The sequence below is a fragment of the Streptopelia decaocto genome, assembly GCF_964273445.1.
Source record: "Streptopelia decaocto genome assembly, chromosome: 2".
NCBI lineage: Eukaryota > Metazoa > Chordata > Aves > Columbiformes > Columbidae > Streptopelia > Streptopelia decaocto.
In genome coordinates, this window is record NC_138655.1 from 15,731,831 (window position 1) to 15,755,997 (window position 24,167).

The 24,167-nt window shown below is 41.7% G+C and overlaps 1 protein-coding gene across 1 annotated transcript; it reads right to left on the minus strand.

The window, feature by feature from the left end:
- Window positions 1-673: 673 nt before the first annotated feature.
- SLC30A8 (solute carrier family 30 member 8) lies at window positions 674-22,380 on the minus strand (the record flags this gene model as incomplete). Its single annotated transcript, XM_082045608.1, has 8 exons — window positions 674-819; window positions 1,831-1,965; window positions 3,922-4,027; window positions 4,431-4,620; window positions 5,137-5,290; window positions 9,227-9,365; window positions 13,627-13,831; window positions 22,301-22,380. 8 exons carry the CDS (start codon window positions 22,378-22,380, stop codon window positions 674-676), a joined length of 1,155 nt encoding a protein of 384 aa, XP_081901734.1.
- Window positions 22,381-24,167: the final 1,787 nt, after the last annotated feature.

Sequence of the window (24,167 nt, forward strand, 5' to 3'; positions counted from 1 at the left end):
TGCCCGTGTCTGGTAGAAAAGGGTTTGGCTGAGGGCTAGCTGAAAAACAGATGGGGCCAGCTAAAAACCAAAGACCTATTTGCCGAATGTGAACCCTTTTGTGATTCACACAGCAGAATATGGTGCACATTGGATATTTCCTTTAATATGCAGGAGGAGGAGTGTCTGCCAAAAGACAGGGAAAGCACAGGCCACCATCTCTTTCCTTCCCAGATCCCTTCATCCCTTGTACTAATTTAAATTTTCTTTTATCCTGAGTAAATGTTGAGCTTTGCTAACAACTAACTTACATTTCATTACATTTTGTGATAATTGGTCTGCTGGTAATTTGAAGGTTGATTAGTTTTTTGTTACCTGTGATTACAAACAGGCACTCTTAAATGTTGCTTTAGTGCCAATCTACTGCTCTAGTCAAGAATAATTTGATACTTTCTCTTGTAATTGAAAGTAACTGTTGATGGACAGGTAATCTAGCTAATGGATGGGCCTAATATGTGTTCTTTCCTGGTAGATGGTTCCAACAAATAAAGGTCCATGCACTGCTCGCAGGGGCAAGGCCTTTTAGTTCAGTTAATTACCATTTGTTGTTAATCAATTACATGCAACCAACTCGTACAGTCTCCATTGACCTGTAAGAGGGGTGATCGTTATTTGGCACAGCAAACTGCTCCCTTTAATCCCTGGGTTCTTGGCAGAAGACACAGTCTTGTTTCTGATCCTCTCCAGATTCAATCTGAATGGTGATGGAGTGGAAGCTGTAGTGCTCAAACAGGGCTTGAGTAACGTCTCTTAAAATCTTCTGGCTGTCCGCTGTGTTAGCTATAGATAGCAAGCAGAAAATAATCAAAATGCATATCATATAATACAATACTTTATAGAATAGTAAGTGTTTACTGGCAGAAATGATTTGAAAACTTCAAACAAGAAGTTTGTTTGGAGAAGTGTTTCTTGTCCTTTTTTTCTTCCTTTTGGGAACCTGCATGTCAGCGAGAGTTTGTTCATTCAAATGTGGTTGGAATATACAATTTTGGCAAGAGCTGAGCTAAGATCAGTCACCAAATAAGTGCAGTTTGGCAGAAGACTGGAGGAAAACTATAATACTTAATGGAGATTAGTTCATCCAGTCAGGTAGAAACAATGCCAAGCGTTTAGCGGGGCCAACAGACCCACTGTATTTGGGAAGCAGGAGCTCCATGAAGGACTTGGCCTCTGAATCTGTTCTTGGCCAAATACAGGTGGATTTTTTTCCTTAAAAAAACCTAACATGTACAAAGAAAACAGATAAGAAAATTGATTTGAGTAGTGGACAATTTGTCAACAGGGATAAGGACTACATTAAAAAAAAAAAACCTGAAGATGAGCTGTTCCCCTGGAGTTACCTCTACCCTCCACGCTATGCTTTAAAGATTGTTTTTCAGCTAGAGATGCATCAGAAATGAAGATTTTTCCTGCAAGGTTTTCTCATATGGGTCAACAGTTTTCAAGTCTGACAAATCCGCTCCCAAATTTATTTGATAGCATGAGAAAAGTCCAGACTGGGTCTAATTCTTCTAAAGTATTTAAAATATCTTGTAGTTTACTTTCTTGCTTCACAACATCTACAGTTTTCAAGTTTGGGGCTAAGTAGAGGTCTCTGTTTTGTTGGCAAGATTTCTGAGAGGAGGATTTGAGAGATTTTGTTGTTGTTGTTGTTTATATTGTTCCAACAAAATGATGACATTTGTTTTAACAAGCAACAAATATACAGGCAGTTGTATCCCAGTCAGGAGAGACTGACCTTTACTCGGCAGCAGCTGAGTACTTACTCCCTATTCACAGAAATTTACTGACCTGTGGCAACATGAGCAGATAGAATAGTTTGATTCATTGTCAGAGACCAAAGATGAAGGTTGTGAACAGACTCCACCTTCTCAACTGCTAAAATTCTTGCTTTCACTGCATCATAAGCAAATCCTTTTGATGTTCCTTGGAAGGAGAAATTGGTGGAAAAATATTTTAAAGATATAAGAATTATGATCATTAGAGTAAAATGCATAATGAACCTTTATTTGGTTATAGGTATAATTCTTATAAAAATACTCAATGCGTTGGAAAGCCTCTCTATTTCAGAGTTCACTGTGAAATGTAAACTTATACCTTGTTTTATACTTGTCCATGGAAGAATGAGACTCATGCATGTCTTAGGATATATTCTGAAGGTCCAGTTTACACAGGGAAGTGAGCTGGTTAGCCAGACAATGTCCTACTTTTGCACCAACATCTTTTGTGAGTGCAGATTTTATAGCATCACCTGAGCACCTCTGAGAGATTATCCTCAAAACATTTACACAATACAGAAGCACGTGTTTAGCAGAGGGAAAGACAAACATAAAGATTAAAATTATTTGACTCAGGAATCTTAGATGAGATCAGATCCCAGATCTAGTTACTGAGCAGATCGGTGAATGTGTTCCTAGGTAAGCCTTCTTACAAAAAATGATTATGGTGATGACCCTTATTCAGAATGAGACAATTGCAATAGGGTGAGCTGCAATGTGAAATTCAGAGTTTAATCTAAATGCAAATTTGACCCGGGAGTGGGATGTGGGAGTTTGGAAATGCACCTCTGTGCCCACCTGAACAGCTATCCTCATCATACTTCACTAGGATCAGTAAACCAAAAAATAATCTTTAATACCACCATTTATGAAGTATAATAATGATAAGCACAGTATTGGTTAATTTCATCTTTGATGCCATAACTGATAATTATTTGTAATAGTTAATGACCTCAGTGTTGTATGCTTTGTCCTATCCATTTATTACAAGAATGATATGCTATATGGAGTACTGACTTAGTAGAATATGATGCTGACACGCACACACTTTTCAGAGAAAACCATGGACAGTCAGTGCCTGTGTGACACAGTCAGCCACAGGGGCAGTGGGGCTGACACTGCGGGACAGATGGGACGCATGGGGTGACAGCCACCTCCAATACCTGCTCCAACATCCAGTTTCTCTTTCTCTATCTCACAATCACTGAAAGCAAACCAACTCTAGAATGAAGCTTTACTGTAAAACTAAACTGGAAATTTTCTTTCTTGAAACAGAAGTAGGTGCAAAGAGAGAAGTAATTAGCCATGCAGTTTTGCTGTGTAACCTGTATCTATTCAAAACCTACACTCTTAGAGCTAGTTTTCATTTTAATCTTTACATCTTCATAGCTCAGAAAGAGGTTGCACTATATTATTCAGTGTAAGGAAGGCTAGAACATGCATCTATGACTGCTCAAGTCATTTGGCCTTGCAAATCAAATGTTCAGACCTGCAGCTGACAGGATTAAAAATTGCTAAGCCCAGTTCTTCTTGTCGCTGGTGTGCTGAGAATTGTTTATTCCCTCACACCTGAACACAACTGGAAAGCTCCATTGGCTTGTTTTTCTGGATTGGCATAACTAAAAATCTTTTAAACTTCTGCTTCTTGCACTCAGCCTATTTCACAGATACAGTTCAAAGCACAGTCTTTTCCTTTTTTTTTTTTTTTTCTGTTACTTTTCTTTTCTTTTTTTTTTGCAAAGACTGGTATTTCACATGGGTAAAGGAATTACACAATGAACAAAGTGAGTAGACTTCTTATATGTGAAAGGGGTGATAAAAAGCAATTCTACACAGACAAAAACCAAAAGGAACTCAGTTTTAGTTAACACAGTACATAGATTTTTATGAAAGCTGGCATATGTATAAATCTCTTACTGCAATGGCAGAAAACAGTATTGATTTAAATTGTGATTAGGATTAAAGTATGATCAGAATTATGAAAATATTGGAAACTGATACAGAAGTGTGCTATTATACTTTTGTCATTGAGTATAAGCATTATAGAATAAGACAGAGATAAAAAACAAAATATAGCTGTACTGATTCTGGAATCAGGTCCTACCTTCCATTAACACAATCAAAATATCCCTTAAAATGGTGATGGTGGTTGCCAAAACAAAGATGGAAAACACAAATGTGCAGATTGGGTCAGCTATTTTGTATTCTGGCTAGAAAAATATGAACACATCACTTTGTTAATTTCAGTATTGTTGGTTATTGCCATTTGTAATTAGTTAATTTCAAAGAATAACATATTCATTCCTGTAGTACAGAATGAGCACTGACGTCCTTTGCCAGTGAGGGAACCTCAGCACAGGGAATGAAGGGGCTACAGACAAAGAAATGGAGACACACCAAAGTATCCTCCTTGCCGTTGAAACATCAAGAGGCAAGTGTTACACTCCCACCAGTCATTTCAGTTCCCAAGAATAAGTATAATTGTCTTTGACTAAATAATAATGTTTATCATTAAGACAGAGAAAATATTTACGTGGTACATAATGTCACAATGCTATGAAAATAACCGTTATCCTTAATTGCAAGGAAGGCAAGTAAACTAATAAAACTAACCTTAAAGAAGATGATAAGCGCGCTAATTAGCACACTAATACTCTGGAACAGATCTCCGATGGCGTGCACAAAGGCTGCCCGCAGACTGGCATTGCTCAGAGCTGCCTTTTCCAGAGGGGCCATCACATGTTCCCTGGCTTGTGCCCCATGGCTGTGCCCATGGCCGGTCTGGTGCAGAATCAGGCTTAGTCTGCGAGAGATGAAAAGCTGAAAATATCAGTGGGGTTATTGCATTCCTGAAAGTGGTGTCGCACGTGTTGCCAGTCCTCTCACTTCTGAATGCTGAGCAGTATAATCAGAAACGTTAGGTAAAAATACAGGGTGACTAAGCAGATAATTCCTAGGTGATTTAGTGTTTTTTATACAAACAAAAAGGTCTGTGAAGTGGGAAATGAATGAGGCCTCATTTTCTATAGAGTTCTTGAATGTTCTGACATGTACTAAAAAGTGAGATGGAAATTAATCTTCCTGGAGTTTGTGCATTTATAATTTCCCTTCCCAGTGTGGCAGCTAACAGAAAGGAAGAGAGCAACTGCAGCCTTGAGTGAGAAGCAGAATCTCTCTTCTTTACCTCTTTCCATACTCTCATGAAACTCATAAATACTTAATATTTTTGAGGCCAATATCTCTCTATTGTGTCTTATTGAAATGCAGCAGCCGGTTCAAGGTTCAAAAGTTATATGGAGAGGAAAACAAAGTAACTTACAGGATGTTGGCGAGCACGGCGCAAGCAGAGGTAATGAGCATCACTGTAGCATCAATATCATAATCAGGGTGTAGCAGCCTCATGCTGGCCAAATACGTCAACACACCAGTCACCATCCAAATGATTATCATAGATATCAAAGCTCCAAGAATTTCTAGAAATTACAAAATCTGATTTTAACAGGAGCCATAACAGAAATGCAAGAAATATTAAGGGATTGATGGTAATGAGCTTTACAGTCAGCAGACTTATTTCTTGCATATTGGCAACCTTGATGCTTACAAAGAATGAGCAAAATCCCTTTCTGGTCATAGCAAATCCAGTGGCTGCCCAGGGCAGCCCTATGCATGTGGTAGCCTAACCCTGTTCTGCTCCTGTTTTTGTGCCCATTCCGGTCTTGAGTTCATGCGGCATTTGGAGAAATTCAAGAGGTGAAAAAGATCATTTGGGGAGTTTTGGGAGGAGCAAAAGGAGTTGTAAAGGTAAGGGAGGATAAAAAAGCAATTCTTTTACACCTTACATAGTTGACTGGCCCTGTCAGTGTGGTTTGAAGGCCCAGGAACCACCGTCCTCCCCCAACAAGATTATCTTGGTCACAGGAGCAGAAGCTGGAGGGAACAAGAGAGGCACAGCTCACCCAAACCTGCTGGCAGACATAATCCCTCTCTAATTGCCTCCCTTGTTTGTGCACATCTCTCATCACATCACACTTCGTAAGGGTAGTGACAGCCCTTGACGAGGTCCTGCCAGCAAAACCTCTCCTTCCTCACCCCTGGGACTCATCCTGCCAGTGCCACAAAATATTTTTTGTGCCACCAGCAGCATTGAGGACAAAAGAAGATGTCTTTTCCTGGGGCAGCAAAATCTAATTTTGTCTCTGTTGGCTCTGAGTTGGGCTCAAATAAATCCAGTCCCCAAGGCCACCTTTTATTGCACTGCCATAGGCAAGGTCCGGGAATGTTCGTATGAATGTGCAGCATGTTTTTAATAGGATGTGGGACTAGTAATTGTTATGTGACTTGAATGGGTAAATGTGGCACTTTATGAGTATGACTGAGACAATACCAAGGAAAATGATAGGTCACAGTAACGTGAAAGGCAGTAGATAGCCTGAAAGAGCAAAGCACTTGCACAGACCTCCACTGTCAGTTCATGAAAGCAGCTGAAACTCAACTTATTATTTTGAATATATTTTTATGTGTGCCACACATTTAGCTGCAGCCCAGGATCCGGATGCTTATCAAAATCACTATTTTGTCTAAAACTGACAAATAATGAATGGAAGTGCACTGACAGGGAAATCCAGCTTGGCTTGAAAGTAGATAGAAGGTAATCATGGTGTTTACATTGTCAGATAAACCTGGTGTTTCTATTTTCTGCAAGTTACAGGTCAAAACCCTGCAAACCTGGCCCAGCTGAAGGTGTTGATGGCTGTGCTGTCATTGCTATGACGGGAGCAAACAGATTTTGGCACGGCTGCATGACTGTCTGTGTGAGTGCGTGCATATACTCCACAGCTGAAAATGTTAGAGATCTTCTTTACCTACATAGGTGAAAATGCATATTACTTTTCAATGCAGTATATTTGCAAAAGTTTAGCTAAGCTTACAGACCAGTTCAGCAGTAGTACTAAATGTTTTACTCAAGATGCTCTCAGCTTCATGTCTTCGGAACCTCTAACACTAACAGCACAGCAACCAATAGTATAGGATTGATTGGGAAACTCTGAATCATATCAGAGAGAAAGAAATTGAGGTTGAAGAGACCTCTCCTACCTGGAAGTAGGTCTGGCTCATTCTATCAGTCTCCTTCAACATTATGTTTCTAGCCATGTTGCTGAAAGTAGCTGCACATCCAAAGGATTGTGTTTAACTGCTGTCTTGACTGATTCCGCTGCCTGGTTCTGGCTTAGGAGACAAGAGGCATTCAAATGGCTCCTGCTAAACCTGAACCTGTCACACACAGGCTTCATATGACAAACCCTGTCTATCAGTCTGAGAAAAGCAGGGAAAAACAGCTTCCAGTGTCATGGAGGGCTGCAGCTGCAAGACTTCGGTAGTCAGCACACGATGACCCTGCCACCCACCTGACTGCCCTCAGCTACTGTGTTAAGGCACCCACCTGCGTATTAAACTGGAAATACAGCTGGAGAAAACAAAACAAAACAATACAATACAAAACAAGCACACAGCCAACCACCACCAAAAACCAAGAAACTGGATAGCTGTCATGGAATGCAATTAAATAGCCACTGACCATTGATGCAGGGCTCTCTTTGCTATCAGGATAAAAGGCATTTAAAGATTGGGTTTGAAGTTTTGCATTGCAATGGCAAAAAACTAAAAAACCGAACACAGATCAAGGGTGAAATTACATGAGGTACCTGAACCTGCCTAGTATCTTGTCAGTAAGAGTCGCTCTTTCACTTTCATTTATTCCCAGACTAAGAAAGCATAAACACAAAAAGTAATTATGCATCAACTGATGGTAAGTAGTAGTTTGCTAAGACTGCAAAATTCAGCTGTGTGTTGGCAACATAATGCCAGCCACACTTCAGTCATAATAAACCTCCCCCTCATCCAGCAGCCTGTTCCCAGCAGAGCTGGTAGAATATATTCAGGGAGCAAAATAAAGATGGGATAAGGTTGGCAAATGTCTTCTCTGGTACATTCTGCAGCTACAGGCAACCTTGGCCTGCAGACATACCAAGTCAGAAGCTGCTTCTGGACATTTGTGCTGAACATCCTTGAAGCTTTTATCATTTGAGTCCTCAGTTCAGGTGGTAGGTGATTAGAGCCATCTGAGATACACTGACAACTCCATGTATGACTTGACACAAGATGCATAGATGACTCATAGACTTCTAAAGTGGCAGTTGGAGACTTTGCAGAATACATTATGACATTTGAAATAGCACCGATTCCTTACATATGAGCAAATAAATGGAGCCTGAAGACATCCAGTGTGGGATTTGTTTCCAGACAGAGACAACTAAATTAAAATGTCTACATGTAGGTGTGAGCTAGGTGTCTAAGCTCCCCTTGTGGACAGTGGACATCAAATTAATGGTGATTCATACAGCTCCCTCCTTCATTGACTGACTGGAAACACATCTTAGTTTCTTAAGTACGAGTGTCTGGTGGCATTTGAGATGCCCTGATCTTGTGCTGGGCATCCTGTGTGGTTTCCTGTGGGTCTTGTGCCATAGCTGCCGTTCCCATGCATAAGTGTCAGGCACCCTAGCATTGTAGCACTAGACCTCTGTTTAGATAGCTGAACATAGCCTAGATTTCTGTTGAAAGTATCAGAAACTTGTAGCCTGTGCTTATATGTACTCACTTATGTGTAGACATTGATATTTATATTATGTCTAAATCTCGAACAGAATCATACCAACAGAATGTTTTTCCCATAGTTAATTTTTTGCTGATGTCTTGTCTTTTGTAAAAGCACTTGTATTTGATTTTAAGGCTTTGGGTATTAGGTGTCGTCTGTAAATATATGGATTTTGGTTGAGGACAAAGAACTTTCAAAACCTACCAGTGCTTCCATCTGATAAAAACCAACATTGATAAAGAAATATATAGGAAGATGATTTAGAAGAGGGTGAATCTTAGAGGATCTCACTTTTCTGCAAATATAACATGTCTGTCTTTTAAAAATAATTTACTTATTTGGTTTATCATTCTATAAATGGAGTACATCCTAATTTTCATGCGTATTGTTGCTTTTATTGCTGCTTTTATATAAACTTATATTTCATAGTAGATTGAGGACTCAGTACTCCTCATGCTCAGGTGACTGAGGGACATTGCTGTTATCTATTTCAACCAAAGCTAGCACCAGTTCTAAACCATATTAGATAATTAACTGTAAGACACGTTTGTAGCTCAGAGGTGAGTGTGATTTTTATTTCTTTGAAGCTCAATGGCTTGATAAATTTGTCATGTGTCCTGGGGCCTTTGAGAGCATTAGTGTACTGTCTCTGAACTTCTGTAAAATACATTGGACATTGGCATGTTTTGCAGTCCCTGTCTACGATGACTCCCCTTTCCCCTTCCACATTTTCATACTGTGACATGTTTCCTACCTGCTCGGTGCCACCCAAAAGTGAGCTGCTTGGTGGGAGGTTTGGAGGCAAGCCACAGCGAGAAAAGGCTGATCAGGAAGCTGGTCAGGTCCACCAGGATGTGCGCCGCATCAGTGATCACCGCCAGGCTCCCGGCGATCTGCCCACCTGTGTGAAACACGTGTCCACATCATGGCTCTGTTCGGAAGTTTGAGCTGATCAAATCAAACTCAAGACTTGCTTTGCTGCGAATCAAAGGGAACGTTCAGTTTTCAGTGGTAATATACGATTCAAAACCCTTCAAAGTTAGTTTCATTAGTACCTCCCTCATGCAGTGAAAGGTATGAATCAATAGAAAGAAACAAGTTAAACTTCTTTGTCTGACAGAGCCCTAAGGACAATAAGTCTTGTGATATATTAGTTCTGTGGTTATACTTCTTTTGGACTGTTTTATTGGAACTATTTTAATATCAAATTTCTTGATGAAAAGCAGTATTAGTGATCACATTTCAGGTATCCTCCCACTATTTCTTCACAGATCACTAATATTTTAATGTATGTACAAATACTCAGACTCTTAGTTTATGGGATTCATTTCCTATTTATTATAGGAAAATATGCATGTTCTTCCTGAGTTTTAGATGGCTGGATGCCCAACTTTTTATTTGTCACAGGCAACACTAAAACAGGAGTAAAAGGAAAGGTCCCAGTAGAAGAGCTGTGATAAACAACCAGCCATTTTTGTGAAGGCATAGAGAAAAATGTGCTGTTTGCAGCACTAATCTATCATTTTGCATTTGTAACGCATGATTTAATTTTGTTGCTAGAGCAGGAAAAATGAGACTGAATATCAAAACCCTACTTCTTTGGAGGGTTTTGGTTTTATGTGAAATCTAAAAAAAAAAAAAAAAAAAAAGAAAAAGCGTACCATTTTAGACTATCTGAAACTGCAATATCGTTATTTTGCCAAATTCTTGTAACCGTGATGTCTCAGGGCTAAAGGCAAATCCAAAGAAACTTAAAGGTTGCTCTAAACTACCCCAGCTGCTGGTGGCTGCAGGAGAAGGCAAGGATCACAGGCAGGAAGATGTCCTGCCAACTTCTTATAGCAGGGGAATCCTTTTATCAGAGTAGAAATGTAGAAAAATGGAGATTTGAAATAACAGAGCCAAAACATCAAGCTTCTGTGTTTAGCAATATCTTTCCCTCCTTCTTCAGTAATTTAATTAATTTCAGCTCACCTGTTTCTTCTGATTACAACCCATATGAGAATGAATGAATCCTGGAAAACATCGTAGATGTCTCATTAAAGCCTTTGGCAAAATACCACTGACAAAGAGAAATGCAGACACATCTTTTGTTTCCTTTTAGATGGAAAGTCTTCATGCCGGCGGGATGGACTGTTTGTTTAATTTCCTCCCATATGTAGATTTTACATTGGAATACCTAATACTGCATGATTTGTCACTGCAGGAAAATGCATATTGCACATTTAGGGCATATATTATTTTTTTCTGTTGCCATCCCATTTACAGCTGCCTGAAAGTTACTTCCCAAAAGGGAGCAGGCATGACTGCGTAATTTGGAGGCATCTCATTCCTTACAGTAGAACGAAAAATTCAACAGAATGGGGATTTTCCAGAACATGAGCGAGTGTAAATGCACATACACTTTTTGGTCATAACATAGCTTCTAGACCTTCACTGTTTGCAGGGTAGCTGTTTCCCAAGTGGGATGCAATTTTGCACAGCAGAGGGAAGCAGGTTTGTCTGGCAGTGCACAGATGTTAACAACCAAGGCATCAGCAATCTTTCAGCAAACAAATATGCAGAGCACAAGCTGCCTGCAAAAGCCTATTGCATTTTAGATACTGTATTTCCATGTTCTGTAGGACAGCATTGCAAAAGCTTGTTTCTAGCCTGCTCTCCTTGAAAAATTTGACAAATTAATACGTATTGCTGGCATAACTAATGCCTTGGGTGAGCTTCTGAGACCTCAGTCTGCTTATCTTAGCAACCTGGTCAAGTTTCAGCCTGGAGAAGGCTCTGGGGAGACCTTATTGTGGCCTTTCAGTGCTTAAAAGGGGCTTGTGAGAAAGACAGGGACAGGCTTTCTAGCAGGGTTTGTTACAACAGGACAAGAGGTAATGGTTTTAAACTAAAGGAGGGGAGATTCAGGCTAGACATGAGGAAACTTTTTACGATGAAGGTGGTGAAACACTGGCCCAAGTTGCCCAGAGAGGTGGTAGATGCCCCATCCCCGGAGACATTCAAGGCCAGGCTGGACAGGGCTCTGAGCAACCTGATCTGGTTGAAGATGTCCCTGCTCATCGCAGGCGGATTGAACTAGAAGACCTTGGAAGGTCCCTTCCAACCCAAATTATTCTATGATACTATGTCTTCATATTCCCTTTGACATGATGGCACATGCTGGGTTTGTCTCTCTTCTAGTGCCCAAATAAAAATAAAGTACTTTGAAATTCACATTTGGTCCTTAGCCACTAGAAATCCTTGGGAAGCACTTTATATCAGGGCTGTACATAGGGTATCATCTGTTTGACTGATATCTCCAAATCTATGGAGATTGTGATGGATCTGCATTAGAAAAGCAGAAGATCGGAGACAGTTGGTGTATCAGACTCAGCCAACAGTATCCCTTTTGGGAAAGCACTAAGGGCCAGCACAGATGGTTTGAGCAAAAATATCACAGGAAAGATGTACAGATGCAAAGAAGCACAACTTTTCAACTGCTTTGAGAGTGATGCCACTTGGTTTCTTCTGTTTAGCATAATAATGCCCATGGAAGCTGTTTGCCCTTAAGAGGAGAAGGAAAGAGAACATGTTCTTTATTTGCAAGAATAAAGCCTCTGTAGCAGTTATAGGCTTTTATTGCTCCGTATCAATACTCTCAACAAGTGGCCTTTATGACTTACCATTACCCACAATGGATGTCTATAGCTTTGCATACGACAAAGCAGTAGAAACTGTCAGTCACTCAATGGTCAATCATCAGGCACAGTCTGTCTAGCCTGATGATTAAAAAAATTAAATGTATGGTTCATAATTACAAAAATCTCCATAGACTGCTGTCTGTAACTGCAGTTAATAACTGGTTTGTCAAAGTTTAATGGTCTGAAGCAAAATGGTCCTCAAGCCTGTTACTTAAGCTGTCACTGCAAAAAAGCTGTATGATTCATTAAGCAAAATGAAACATTTAGTTAACATATCATCTGTCCTTCCAATTATCCTCTAGCACTGCTGCATTCACCAGACTTAAGCCTACTGATTATACGGTTTTGTTAATAATGCATTACTTCTGGCTCTGGAAATCACTGCATGGAGATTAGTGGTTTGCACTGATTTTCGTGGGGGATATGCACATGACCTACAAACAACGGGGCTTCACGCGGATAAAGTGCTCAGGAGGAAAGAGATGGAGAAGTCCCTGCTGGGTTTGGCAGCCAGGAAAGAAGGCAGAAATGCAGCGGCTCTTTCATTGCCTCCACTTGTCACCTGTGGGGAAGACAAAGCCTTTCTATTTCATTTTCATGGGGTTCCAGAGATGCCAAAGCAGGGAAAACATGGGTTTCAGAGGCCTTCTAGGCTAATTTTTGTTACATCCCCTGGGGCACATATGGCAAAAGCTTGTGGGGTGCCTCATGCCTTACCTCACCTCACCGTAGAGAAAGGGAAATTAAAGAGCCAGGAACTATCAGGTGGGTACAAATACCATAGAAGCCATGCAGAGAGCAGATTGGTAGGACAGAACAAAAGCTAACGTTCTATGAGTGAGCCAAAAACTTATATTGGATGTTGTAGGATGGTTCCAGAAGTGAAGGCTAATTAGGCAGGGGAATAATCTTCCATTGATCCAGAGACACACCAGCAGACCAGCTTAAAAGATAAACGTGCCCTGGTATAAATACATTGACTTAACTGAAGAAAAGCAGATGGTGATTCTGGCAGTGAATTTCCCTGGATTTTGTAAATGCCATTGCATTTAATATCAGATCTTGCTGCTAGCAGCCTTCATCAGGGCTGAGGTCTCACCAGCCTGGATAAACATGTAAAATCTTTTAATATTTTCCAAAAAATGTAACATGGTTTATTAGAAACCTTTTGTGACATGACGCTAAGACATGCTAGCCACTTTTAGCCAAGCTTAAAGACCTGGGAGAACAGATTAGACTATTAAATGATCCTTGTATTCCTACTCAGATGCAATCCATAAACGAATATATGAAAATATTTTTATGATTTCACTTAAAAAAAACCCCCACTATTCTTTTAAGGATTGCAGAGAGAGTTATTTTACCCCAGGTGGGTTCACCTCTGTGTGTCATGGGTCACTGCGCTCAGAGCAGGTGCAAAAGGACATGAATACGGCTGTGCTGGGCACCAAACTGAGATGTCTGAGCAAACATACTCCCCTGTAATCTCAGCAGTCATGAAGAAGATGCAAATTACTGAAGCTACACAGAGCTTCCTCCTGGCTTGATGCTGCTCCCTTTTTCTGTCCTCGTAGGCCTGTGAGTAGCCGTGACAGTGATACGCTGGATTAGCTTCAGTATCTTCTACTTCCTGCTGCTGCCTCAGTTCATTTAAATTCTTCTGATGTCGGCTCATCCTTCAGGATTGAAAGAAACAGAAGGTCAAAAAAGAAAAACCCTGGTTATTTGGGAGTCTAGCCCTGCAGCCCCAGAAAGTATGTAATTAATGTTTTCGAAGGATAAAAGCAGCATTGGGAGCAGTGGAGCAGGTCGTAGAAGAGGTTTGCAGACACAAGCAGGGCTCTGCAGGAGGGAGCTGCAGATGAAATGACTGCTCTGGCTGTGTTTCCCAACTCTTTGGGCTCTCCTACATTATTTAGTAGTTCTTGAAGCACAGGGAGACTTTCTTGGGCTGTGTATTTTAGGCACACTGTATGATTTTCAAAAAGTCATATCTCATGCAGATAGTAACCAAATTCAGCATAACATGGACACAATTCTATAGAAAATTTCAGTTTTTAATTCTCAGCAGCTTTATCAGAAACACTATTTAAAAAATCTTGTTTTTCTTAAATATAATTGACTAAAGATTTTTCTGTCCTCTCTTTGCATGCATATGTACAAAATCTATTAATCTTCCAGCAAGGCCTGAGCATAGAAAATAATAGCCCTGAAGTTTCAAAGGCACTTAAAAAAATCAAAGAAATCAGTTCTCCATAGTATTCTGACCCCTTTGTGACACTGGTTCCATTAAAAGGTGAGAAGTTGGGCAGAAGGGGCTCTTTGAGCACTGCTCCATCACAAGATTATTTCCCAGCCAAATCTGCTGTGTCACAAAACCTCAGTGCTCTCCTTCTTGGGGTTCCTGCATAGGCAACGTGGGATGGGGGTAGAGAGGTCCAGAACTGAGCACATTGCATTGTAAGTGCGGGAGCTCCTGGATGACCACGACACCTGGTGCTTTCAGTAGAGAAACCAAAAGACTCCCCTTGGGGAGACCTCAAGGTGGTTTGGTAAGAAACAACATTCCCTCCTCCTTCCCTCTCAACTGAAAAGAGCCCAAACGGCAAAAATAACCCCTAAACCCTGTCACAGGAGACTCAGAGGAAAACCATTATGTCTCTCCAGACACAACATTTGTTGCCACAACTGCTCCTAATGTGTTATCCCCATTGGTAAAACATCCCCTGCCAGGTACCGAGACTTGTGGGAGCACACTGTGGCATCAAAAGCCAAATTCTTCCCAGGTGCACGTGTGTAATATCTGTATAACCACGTTACAGTTATTTGATGGCTGTATGTGCAGGGCTATAGTTCGCAAGCCTGTATGGGAACACAGCAAACCCCACTGCTGTTTCCAAATCTGAAATCAGCCTGGGGGCAAGATGTGGGGTTAGTTATCCCCAGTATAACAGCCTCTTTTCCTCACTCTGGCTAAGGACTTTCCTTTTGGACCAGGAAGAGTTGTTTATTCAGTTGCATGAAGGAGAGCTGTGCCTGGGGAGGTACATGTATCTTGGAGTAGGTTTTGTGCACTGTTTATGGAAGTGTCAAGATGCTTAAAATCTTGCTGGAAAGAAATCATGCCAGTGGCTGCCAGCCTGCAGCGGCTGGTGTCAAGAAAAAAAAAATGCGCTGAAGACAGAAGCTTTTTCCAGCTGCCTTTTTGGGCAGCCCGAGGCGGCTGCAGCTGCCCAGCGAGTCCCAAGCCCTGCCAGGTGCCCTGCTCCCCACTGATGGGAGAGATACCTCAGCCCCTCGTTGTGTTCATCAGCACCACAGAGGCAACGGCAAAAGGAGAAGAGCTGACCCACCTTGGCAGTCAAGCCTTGCAACTGTAGATAATCAGTGTGTAAATATTATTGAGATGTTCCAGGGATGCAACATGTTCCCCTGAGTCAGCTTGTTTCCCAGCCAGGTGAGCATGTGGTCTCTGTTTGCTCAACGGTTCCTCCTGTACGTGAGGAGCTTGCTTGAAAGAGCAACTGGTCAGATTGAATACCTGATGCCTGGAGACAGTGAGTTTTCTAAGTCCTTTTATCAGTGTTTTATTTTCATCACAACTACAAATAAATGGGAGCTGGACCACCTGGGGAACGGGCTGCCCATCTGCCTGCCGGGGTACCTGCTAGCCAGTCCTTCTCCAGTCCTTTAGTTTTACATTCATCAGGCTCCTCATGTGCACTGTGTCACTTAGGTACAATATTTTCCTGATGAATTAGACTCAGAAGGTACCACAAATTGATTCCTTCCAGATGGCTGAATAAAATACTGTAGTTCTCTTGCTCTGCCCTGGACATGAGGGCATGCAAGTTTTTCTTCCTTGTGCTCCCTCTCCGGAGTTAACATCCGATGTTTTTCTACAGTTTGCATGTAAAATTAATTTCCCTTTAGCTCAATTTTCATCAGCTGGCATTGAATGTTAAAATCATCTTAACAACATGAGTCATGATCAGCTCAACAGCCTGTCAGGGCAGGGATACCAAAATTATCCCTGCAGATCCTTTCCTTGCTGTTAACAAAATAGGTTGCTTTGTGACCCCCCTCCATTTTTTAATCTCAAAGTCTCTCCATCAGCTAACAAAACCTCAGAGTACCGCCGAGGGATACGAAAGCACTGTCCACAGATCTCATAGAACAGATGCAAAAGCAAACAGAGACAATGTAAACCCACAAATGTCACATTTTTCTGTCTAAAGGGTACCTAAATAAAAGTGGCCTGGTTGTCAGAGGTGGTGAGCATTCACTGCTCCCTTTGAACTCACAAAGCAGCATCTGCCCCAATCGGTGAGGCAGACTCCTGCCAGCTCCTGTGCGTAACCATTTTTTTTCTTCCAAGAGCAGCCTGCCACTAATTAAAAGAATCTAAGAGACAGTTTTATAAATGTGTGAATCAAAAGCTTAAGGTGCAGAGATCAGCTCTGTCAAACCATAAACCCCTTCTGAGTGTGTTAGAGCAAGATGTAGCCTTTGAGCATCAGACGTCTGCACCAGCACACTGCAAGCAGAGTCCCAGATTAAAAAATAATCTTTTCTCCATTTCAAATTCTCTTTCCTTTCTAAAAAGATAGTCGGGGGAATGTCACAGAAAGGCTCCTACTGACTCATGCCCAGAAGGGGGGAAGGAGGAAATATTAATATATATTGCAGATTCCACACAAATCATTAGCAAAAGCTTTTGATTGCAACTTCCTTTTGTTTGTTTTCACTTGATCTGTTGGGTGCCTTGATCTGCAGGCTGATGGGAATAATTGCCGTCCTCCTAGACCATTATGAGATCCCCAGTCAAAAGAGCAAAATGCGGAATCACTGCACTTCCCACAGGAGATCATCTCCTTCACAAGGGAAAATAGTAATTTTTCTGGTGCCTGAAAGGGTAATGAAACTGCTTTCAGAGAAAAAAAATATCAAAGCCATAGTCATGTCCCTTATGTTGGCACCACTCCGATTTCAACTGATGTACCAATCTTGAATATTTCCGAGCTGTTTCAGACCCTGTTTATAGCCTGGCTGTCCAGATTCCCCTTTTCCTTATTGTCGGCACAAAACAAAGGCAAATATTGCTAACATTTAGAGGTTTAGTAGATGGAAATTTGTCCTATGGTTATTTTATTTAGTCTCATTTTGAGGGCCTGGCCATGTGTGCATAACTTTATAGTCAATAAATTTCCTTCTGCATAGCAGTATAACAATAGATATGTAGAGTTAGACCAAAGTTGCATGAAGTCAAGTATCCAAACTTCATCATGAGCACAGGGGAATACATTAAAACATGGTACCAAAAAGGAACATGTCCACTGAGGTGTTGCTCACCAATTGCACAAGTCTGGGGGCTTGGATGTGGCTGAACCAGAGTTTGTTTCTAATAGTCATTTACAGATCTTTCTTCCACAAACCTGGCTGATGTGAAAGTGTTGAGCTCCAAAGTTTAATTATGATTTGTGTAAAAATAATGCATCCTTTGTTACTCTTAAGCTGTCTGCCTGATAAGTTAATTAGTTCTTTTACTGTTAGAAATAATGAATGACCATTCCCTGTTTACCTTCATCACATCATTCACGATTTTATGTATCATTGTTATATCCCTGAACCATCAATTCCCTGTGCTGATGTCCTAGTTACTCAATTTGTGTTTCAGACATCTTACTATCTTGGTTCTAATTTTCATCATGGAGGTGAGGTATGGCCAGTACTGGGCAGACACATTCCTTTCTACAGGGTCCTCATGTCACCTAACATGAGAGCAAAAGCAATGAGATGGGTTTTGCTCAGTCTCCGAAGATACTGCGTGCTCCTGGGACAGCTGGCAAAGTGGCAAAAAGGAGACATAACCACAGGCCCCACAGCTAAAACCCTTTGGAAGTCACAAGAAACACCTGAAGTTTTCCTGAGTATTGACTTCTACAAAGCACAGTGAGTGGTGAAACGCCTTTATTTGATCAGGACTCTGATCCCATCAGAGTTTTCATATCACCTGCAAGAGAGCAGAAAAAGAAGAAAATATTCCCTACATGCTTGTTATAGAAAATCAATCTCCACCTCAAGAAATCATCTCCCAGGCTCATTTCAAACTTTTTGTCTGCTGGTATGAGCCTGTCAGACAGGAATCAATTACAAGCCTAAGGCTTCACTGATAGATAGAAGTAACTACAGGTCACATTAATGCTCCACGTTAAAAACTTTTACATGAAGACAAGCACTATGGTCTTAACACATCTTTCTTGCTTTCAGCATTGCCCACTCTTCCCCCCCTGCCTTTTTTTATTCTCTTGTCTCTTGTCTCAGAGACAAAATAAAACCAAAAACCTCAAGACTAGAAGCCATCACTTGTGTGATGGTATTCAACATCCCACTATAGTGACACACAAAGAACATGTTCAGAAATCCATGCTGGATCAAGCAAAAATCTAGTTCACAGTGTAGCTGGTACAATCTGATGCAAATCTACTAATTTATGAAGTGAGTTATTGAATATTTCTGGTCAATATTACTCTGATCTACTGTCAGCAAGAAGTAAAACCATCTGGCCTGTCTTCATTGGTGGCAACTTCAGCAATCTGTTTAGGATACTCCCTAGTCTTTGATACATGGCTATCTCAATCACTAAACAGGTGACATCACATAAAAAAATAACATAACAAATGATTAATCATCTGAAGAATTTATCCTCTCCTACCACCACCGTTGACTGTAAAAAGACCATATAAAACTATCTTAGACACTTAATTCAGACCTAAGCTAAAGAGAAGTGTTATGAATCACTCTTGATATGCCTTACATATGCCATACAGACAACATTTTTGCATAAGGCAGGAGGTCCTGTGTGCTCAGCTTCATACTGTTATGATTATGATTCATACCCTTCCTGGAGGCTGGTGAGAAGCAATGTCCTATCATGGGACCAGACCTGTGTACTATCTTTGCCTATTACCTGGAGGAGAAGGTGGTGGAGTGCTCCCTGATCAAGTTGGCAGATGATGCCAAGCTGAAGGTGCAGCTGATATATTGGACAGCAAGGCTGCAACAGGCAGGCTGGAGGAAGGGGCCAACAGGGACCTTATGAAATTCAACAAGGAATGCAAAGTCCCACACCTGGGACAGACTTCTGAGCCCACATCTATAATATAGTGTCCAGTTTTAGAGCCCCCAGCAGATGAGAGATCAATAAACTGGCACAGGTTCAGCAGAGGGCCATCAGGATGGTTGAAGGCTGGAACCCTGAGTCCATCCTAGAGAAGAGGTAGTTTCAGGGGTACTAAACAGCAACCTGCCAATATTTTTTAGGAGGTTGTTGTGAAGATGGAGCATTCTTGCTGTGCATGGAGGAAGAATAAAGACAATGGTAATAAATCGAAACTAGAAAGGTTCAGCTTTAATACAAGAAGAAAAATATTGACTGTGAGAATAATTCAGTATTGGAGCAGTTTGCCCAGATATGTAGTTCAGTCTCCATCCTGAGAGAATTTTTTCAAGACTAGACCAGACAAAGATCTGAGTAACCTTGTTTGATCTCTTGGCTGACCCCACTTTGAGCAGGAGGTTGGACCAGAGACCTCCTGAGGTCCCTTCCAACCTGAATTATTCTACAAGCCTACAGCTGACCTGATTTTCAGAGAGCTCAGCTAAAGCCAACCCCCTTGTAAGCATTTCAAGTTTGGCATGGGAGACCTCAGCGCATCTAAACCTGCCGGTGACTACAGACCAACTTGGCATGATCAAAACACTCTCCCCCACAGCCTTGTGTGCAGGGAACGGGGCCTGTATTCAGACTTCCTACTCACATGGTGAAGATAAAACCAGTTTTGTTCCCTGTGAATTGTAATAATGGCATTTATTAAGAAGAAAGAGGCTGGGGGATGGCAAAGAAATAGGCAATCTGTGTGCATAATAAATTCTGTTGAAAGCATTAGAGCTGTTCATTAAGCCTCCACAAAGGGAATGGAAAAATGTGGTAATTTATACCAAAGGCTAAGATGAGCTTATTGCTACTGATCGGCTTAAGACACCTGAAGCTGTGCACGCAGCTGGTCTGTGCAAGCCCAAGCCCAGCAGGCAGCGTCCCCACCGCCACACTGGCTCTGGTCCCCATGCTGGCTCTGGTCCCCAGGCTGGGGGTTGCTGGCAGTGCAGCGAGGTCTCCCCTTGAGCTGCCAGATGTTCTGAAGGGGGGAGAGACCCCAGCTCTTGACCCCCATTTCTGGTCATTGTAGGGATGGAGTAATTAGATCGAGCAGTTAATAAAACTTCACCTAGCAGGAAAAGCTGAGAGGAGGGGCAGCACAAATGCTACATGCCTGGAAGACAAGTCCTCCTCCTCCTCCCGGTGAGCTGTGTTACCAGCTGCCATAACAGCCATCTCAGGACCTGGCCATCAAGCTCCAGGGCTGCTGGGTATATCTGCAGCAATCAGCCCAACAATTACATTTGTTGCAGTGATTCACCCCAAACAACTTTGGTCCTAATTCAGACATTTTAGCAGGGCCTGTTGTGATAGAATAAGGGGTAATAGTTTTAACCTAAAGGAGGGGAGATTCAGGCTAGACATGAGGAAGAAATTTTTTATAATGGGGGTGGTGAAACACTGGCCCAGGTTGCCCAGAGAGGTGGCAGATGCCCCATCCCTGGAGACATTCAAGGCCAGGCTGGATGGGGCTCTGAGCAACCTGATCTGGTTGAAGATGTCCCTGCTCATTGCAGGGGGTTGGACTGGATGACCTTTGAAGGTCCCTTCCAATCCAAACTGTTGTATGATTCTGAATTAAGAAATAATTATTGGAAAGAAATCGACTCCTCTAGGACATGAGTCAGCTCTTAGATGGGAGGATCAGCTGCTGGGGATTCTTGCCCCCAGGGTGCATCCTACCTCTCTTCTCATGCGGAATATTCCCTGTTCCTGGTGATCCAGGGAAAACGAGGGCTTCCTCACAAGGCAGCCTAACAACTATCCCTGTCTCAGGGCACCCCTTCCCGCACCATGTAAAGGGTTTGTCCAGAAATGTTTTTGTGTCCATAGGTGGCAAGGGGCCAAAGGACCTCAGCCACAGAAGCTGTGCCCACAAAATTGCAAACTGTCAAAAAAGCTGAGAGTTCTTCAGTAACTAAAATAATTGTAGAATCAGATGGGATCATTTTAAAATATAAATATTACCGCAAAAGTCATTTTGGTCAGTGTCATGTGTATTTATGGAGCCATGTAATAATATTTAAATAATAACCCAGACACTCAGATGACTAAAATATGATGGCAATGACCCCAGTATAAGAACATGGAGAGACAGATTTCCATTTGAACTGACAGTGTTTATGCCAAGTTTCTGTCCGACATGTTTTAAGAGAGCCAAGCAATAAATAACCTGAAAACCAATGAGATAATGGAAATGTCAAGAGGTGCTAAGCTGTAACTGAGCAGCTATTTTCTTTTAAAAATGCTTGCTGGTCTGAGTCAAGAGGAAGAATGAAAATAAGTTCAACTGCGAAACTATTTTGTGATGGACTTTTATACTCATTTTTTAACCCAAGCTACAGCACATCATATGTTTTCAGAGGGTCTTTCCTCACTCAGGCAAGCATCTATTTGCAGGACCTCTGGCACACAAGAGGTACATCAGCTTCCAGTCTGATAGGCTATCTACTTGAATAGTTTTGCAGGATCAAGTACTTAACAGCATCACATTTCTTTCACAGCAAATAGATTATTTAGACATTCAAGCATGAAGGAGCCTTGAATTAAACATGGTATCAATAGCGCTATTATAATTCAGCCTAAAATTGCAGCATAATCCATGAGGTTTTGCATCCTACAATAAATCTGCAAAGCTTATAAAATACATAGCGGGAGACACTTGCTTCAACAGTAGATTGGTTCAATCCATCACAGATGCAGACATATGAGGCTGCTGTCTAGTAAATGCATCAAACATTTAATAAGAAAGTTTGGAAAGGAAAAAAATAAAACAAAACATTTTGAAAGTAGTGAAATATGTCCCCAGTATGCACTGTGAAACTCCCTGTACTTTGACTCCAGCAGCCCGGCGGCACATCAGGGATCTCATATTGCTCTCAAAGAAGACGAAGCAATGGAAGTGAAGGAAATAGAGTTGTTTTACCTGTTCAGAGCCAAGGAGTACTTCTTGGTGTCCCTCTCACTCACAAGACAAGCTCTTTCAAGACCCTTTTTGGCAGCCATGAGGAAAGTCGGTGGGGTTTTGTTTGAGTTTTTGCCCTGTTAAACTCTCCTTTCTCTGTTGGAACCAGATGCATGCAAGAGTGTCCTCCCAGCTTAGGCAGAAGCTTATGCCAAATATTTTTAAATGAAAAGGTTTTAATAATCTTCTCAATAAGCGCACTGGGTGAGAAAGCTGCTTTCCTAGTGCTGGTGGCGTCACTAACATGCCAAACAGCAACCTGCTGAGCATGTCAGGTTGGGGGTTTGGGGCCTCCCTCTCTGTTTTTTTCTTTTCCCCCTCCATGTTTGATGCTGTGATATGCTCTTTGGAAGGTGATTAAAACAGCCTGAATTGCCTGGAAACAGTCACACCCCTGTTTGCCTTTCTGCTTGCTGGGCTTGGGAGGACAGCACACCTCCCTCACCCCGGATCAGCACAAGCCTCTTTAATCTAAGCAATGGCTGTAAAGACTTATTTCTACCCCTAGCACATTTGCTCCTAACGGTTCGAAACAGAAGAGATTGCTTACTATTGCCGTTTGCGACACAGGTTATTGAAATCTTCATTCCACCAGGAAAGACTGCGGGTTGTTATTTCTGCTTTATTCAGTTTGTTAGTTGTGTGGACAGCCATAGTCCCTGGAGGGGAGGAGAAGACCTCCAGCCTCACCTCTTTCACAGCTTGGCCTCAGACACGCTCTTTGTCACTAATGGGAAATTTTGCACCGGGACTGTATGTGTTTTACTGTATTGGCAGAAAAAGACTGTGATTGACATCCCTACCCATGCACTGCCTTTGCAGGAGAGGTTAGAAATAGGCAGTGAGGGAATGCTGGGTGCTGCACTTAAATTCTGCAGCTTTTTTAACCATGGGTAGCCTAATATATATACGACAAATGGGGATCTCCCATCCCTTCCCTGAGCTTGCAGAATATGTACCCTGTCTGAGATTCATGGGGGTGGGAGGACATGTTTGTACATCATATAAATGCAAAAAATTGGTTTTATGCCATCAGAGATCCACATGTTGCCTCCCACGTGTCAGCTGTGCAAACACTTCCCTGGAGCCTGTGAGCCAAGGAGCCGATGCTATCTCAAACGTATTTCCGAACAGCCACCAGCAAGCAGCAGAAATACATGGTTTTTCCACAATATGTTGTTATTTTTACACCTCTAATGTCCTTTTCTCAAGTGCCTTTTCCCAGGTGCTTATACCCAGCTATGCACCTTTATAAACTCCTTGGGTGGAACAGATTGATTTTCTGACTCATTCCTGAGACTTTCTAGCTTATTCTGGACATTAAAAGTTGCTCTTCAATGTGTTTTTGAAGTTGCAGCCACTTACTGGGACCTGACACTTAATGTGGATGGCTGCCTTTGAGAAGAGACTCAGATCTGAGGATGAGTAGTATGGACCCAGGGCATTGGCAGAAATCTCACAAAACAGAAGTACCACATCACTTACCATCCCAGAAGTGCCACTAAGTAGCAATTTTATTCTGCAGCCAAGAATAAGGAAGGAAAGACAAAGAAAGCAGCCTTTTCAGATGTACACCCTGGAACCTGACACAGGTTTATAATTCATACTCAACAAGGGCTTCTGCTGGCTCCCCATCCCATAAATATCATCATTATTATAGTGTCCTTGTGTGCTTCTCAACCCATCTTTCCTTTAGAAATTACCCAACACCAACATCCTGTCACAGACCAGGGATACCTGAAGAAATGAACCTGCCCTGGGACCTGATTTACAGTGGGTCTTATCTTTTCTAAGGCGCTAAGCCAAAGCATCATGTCTAAGCACCCTT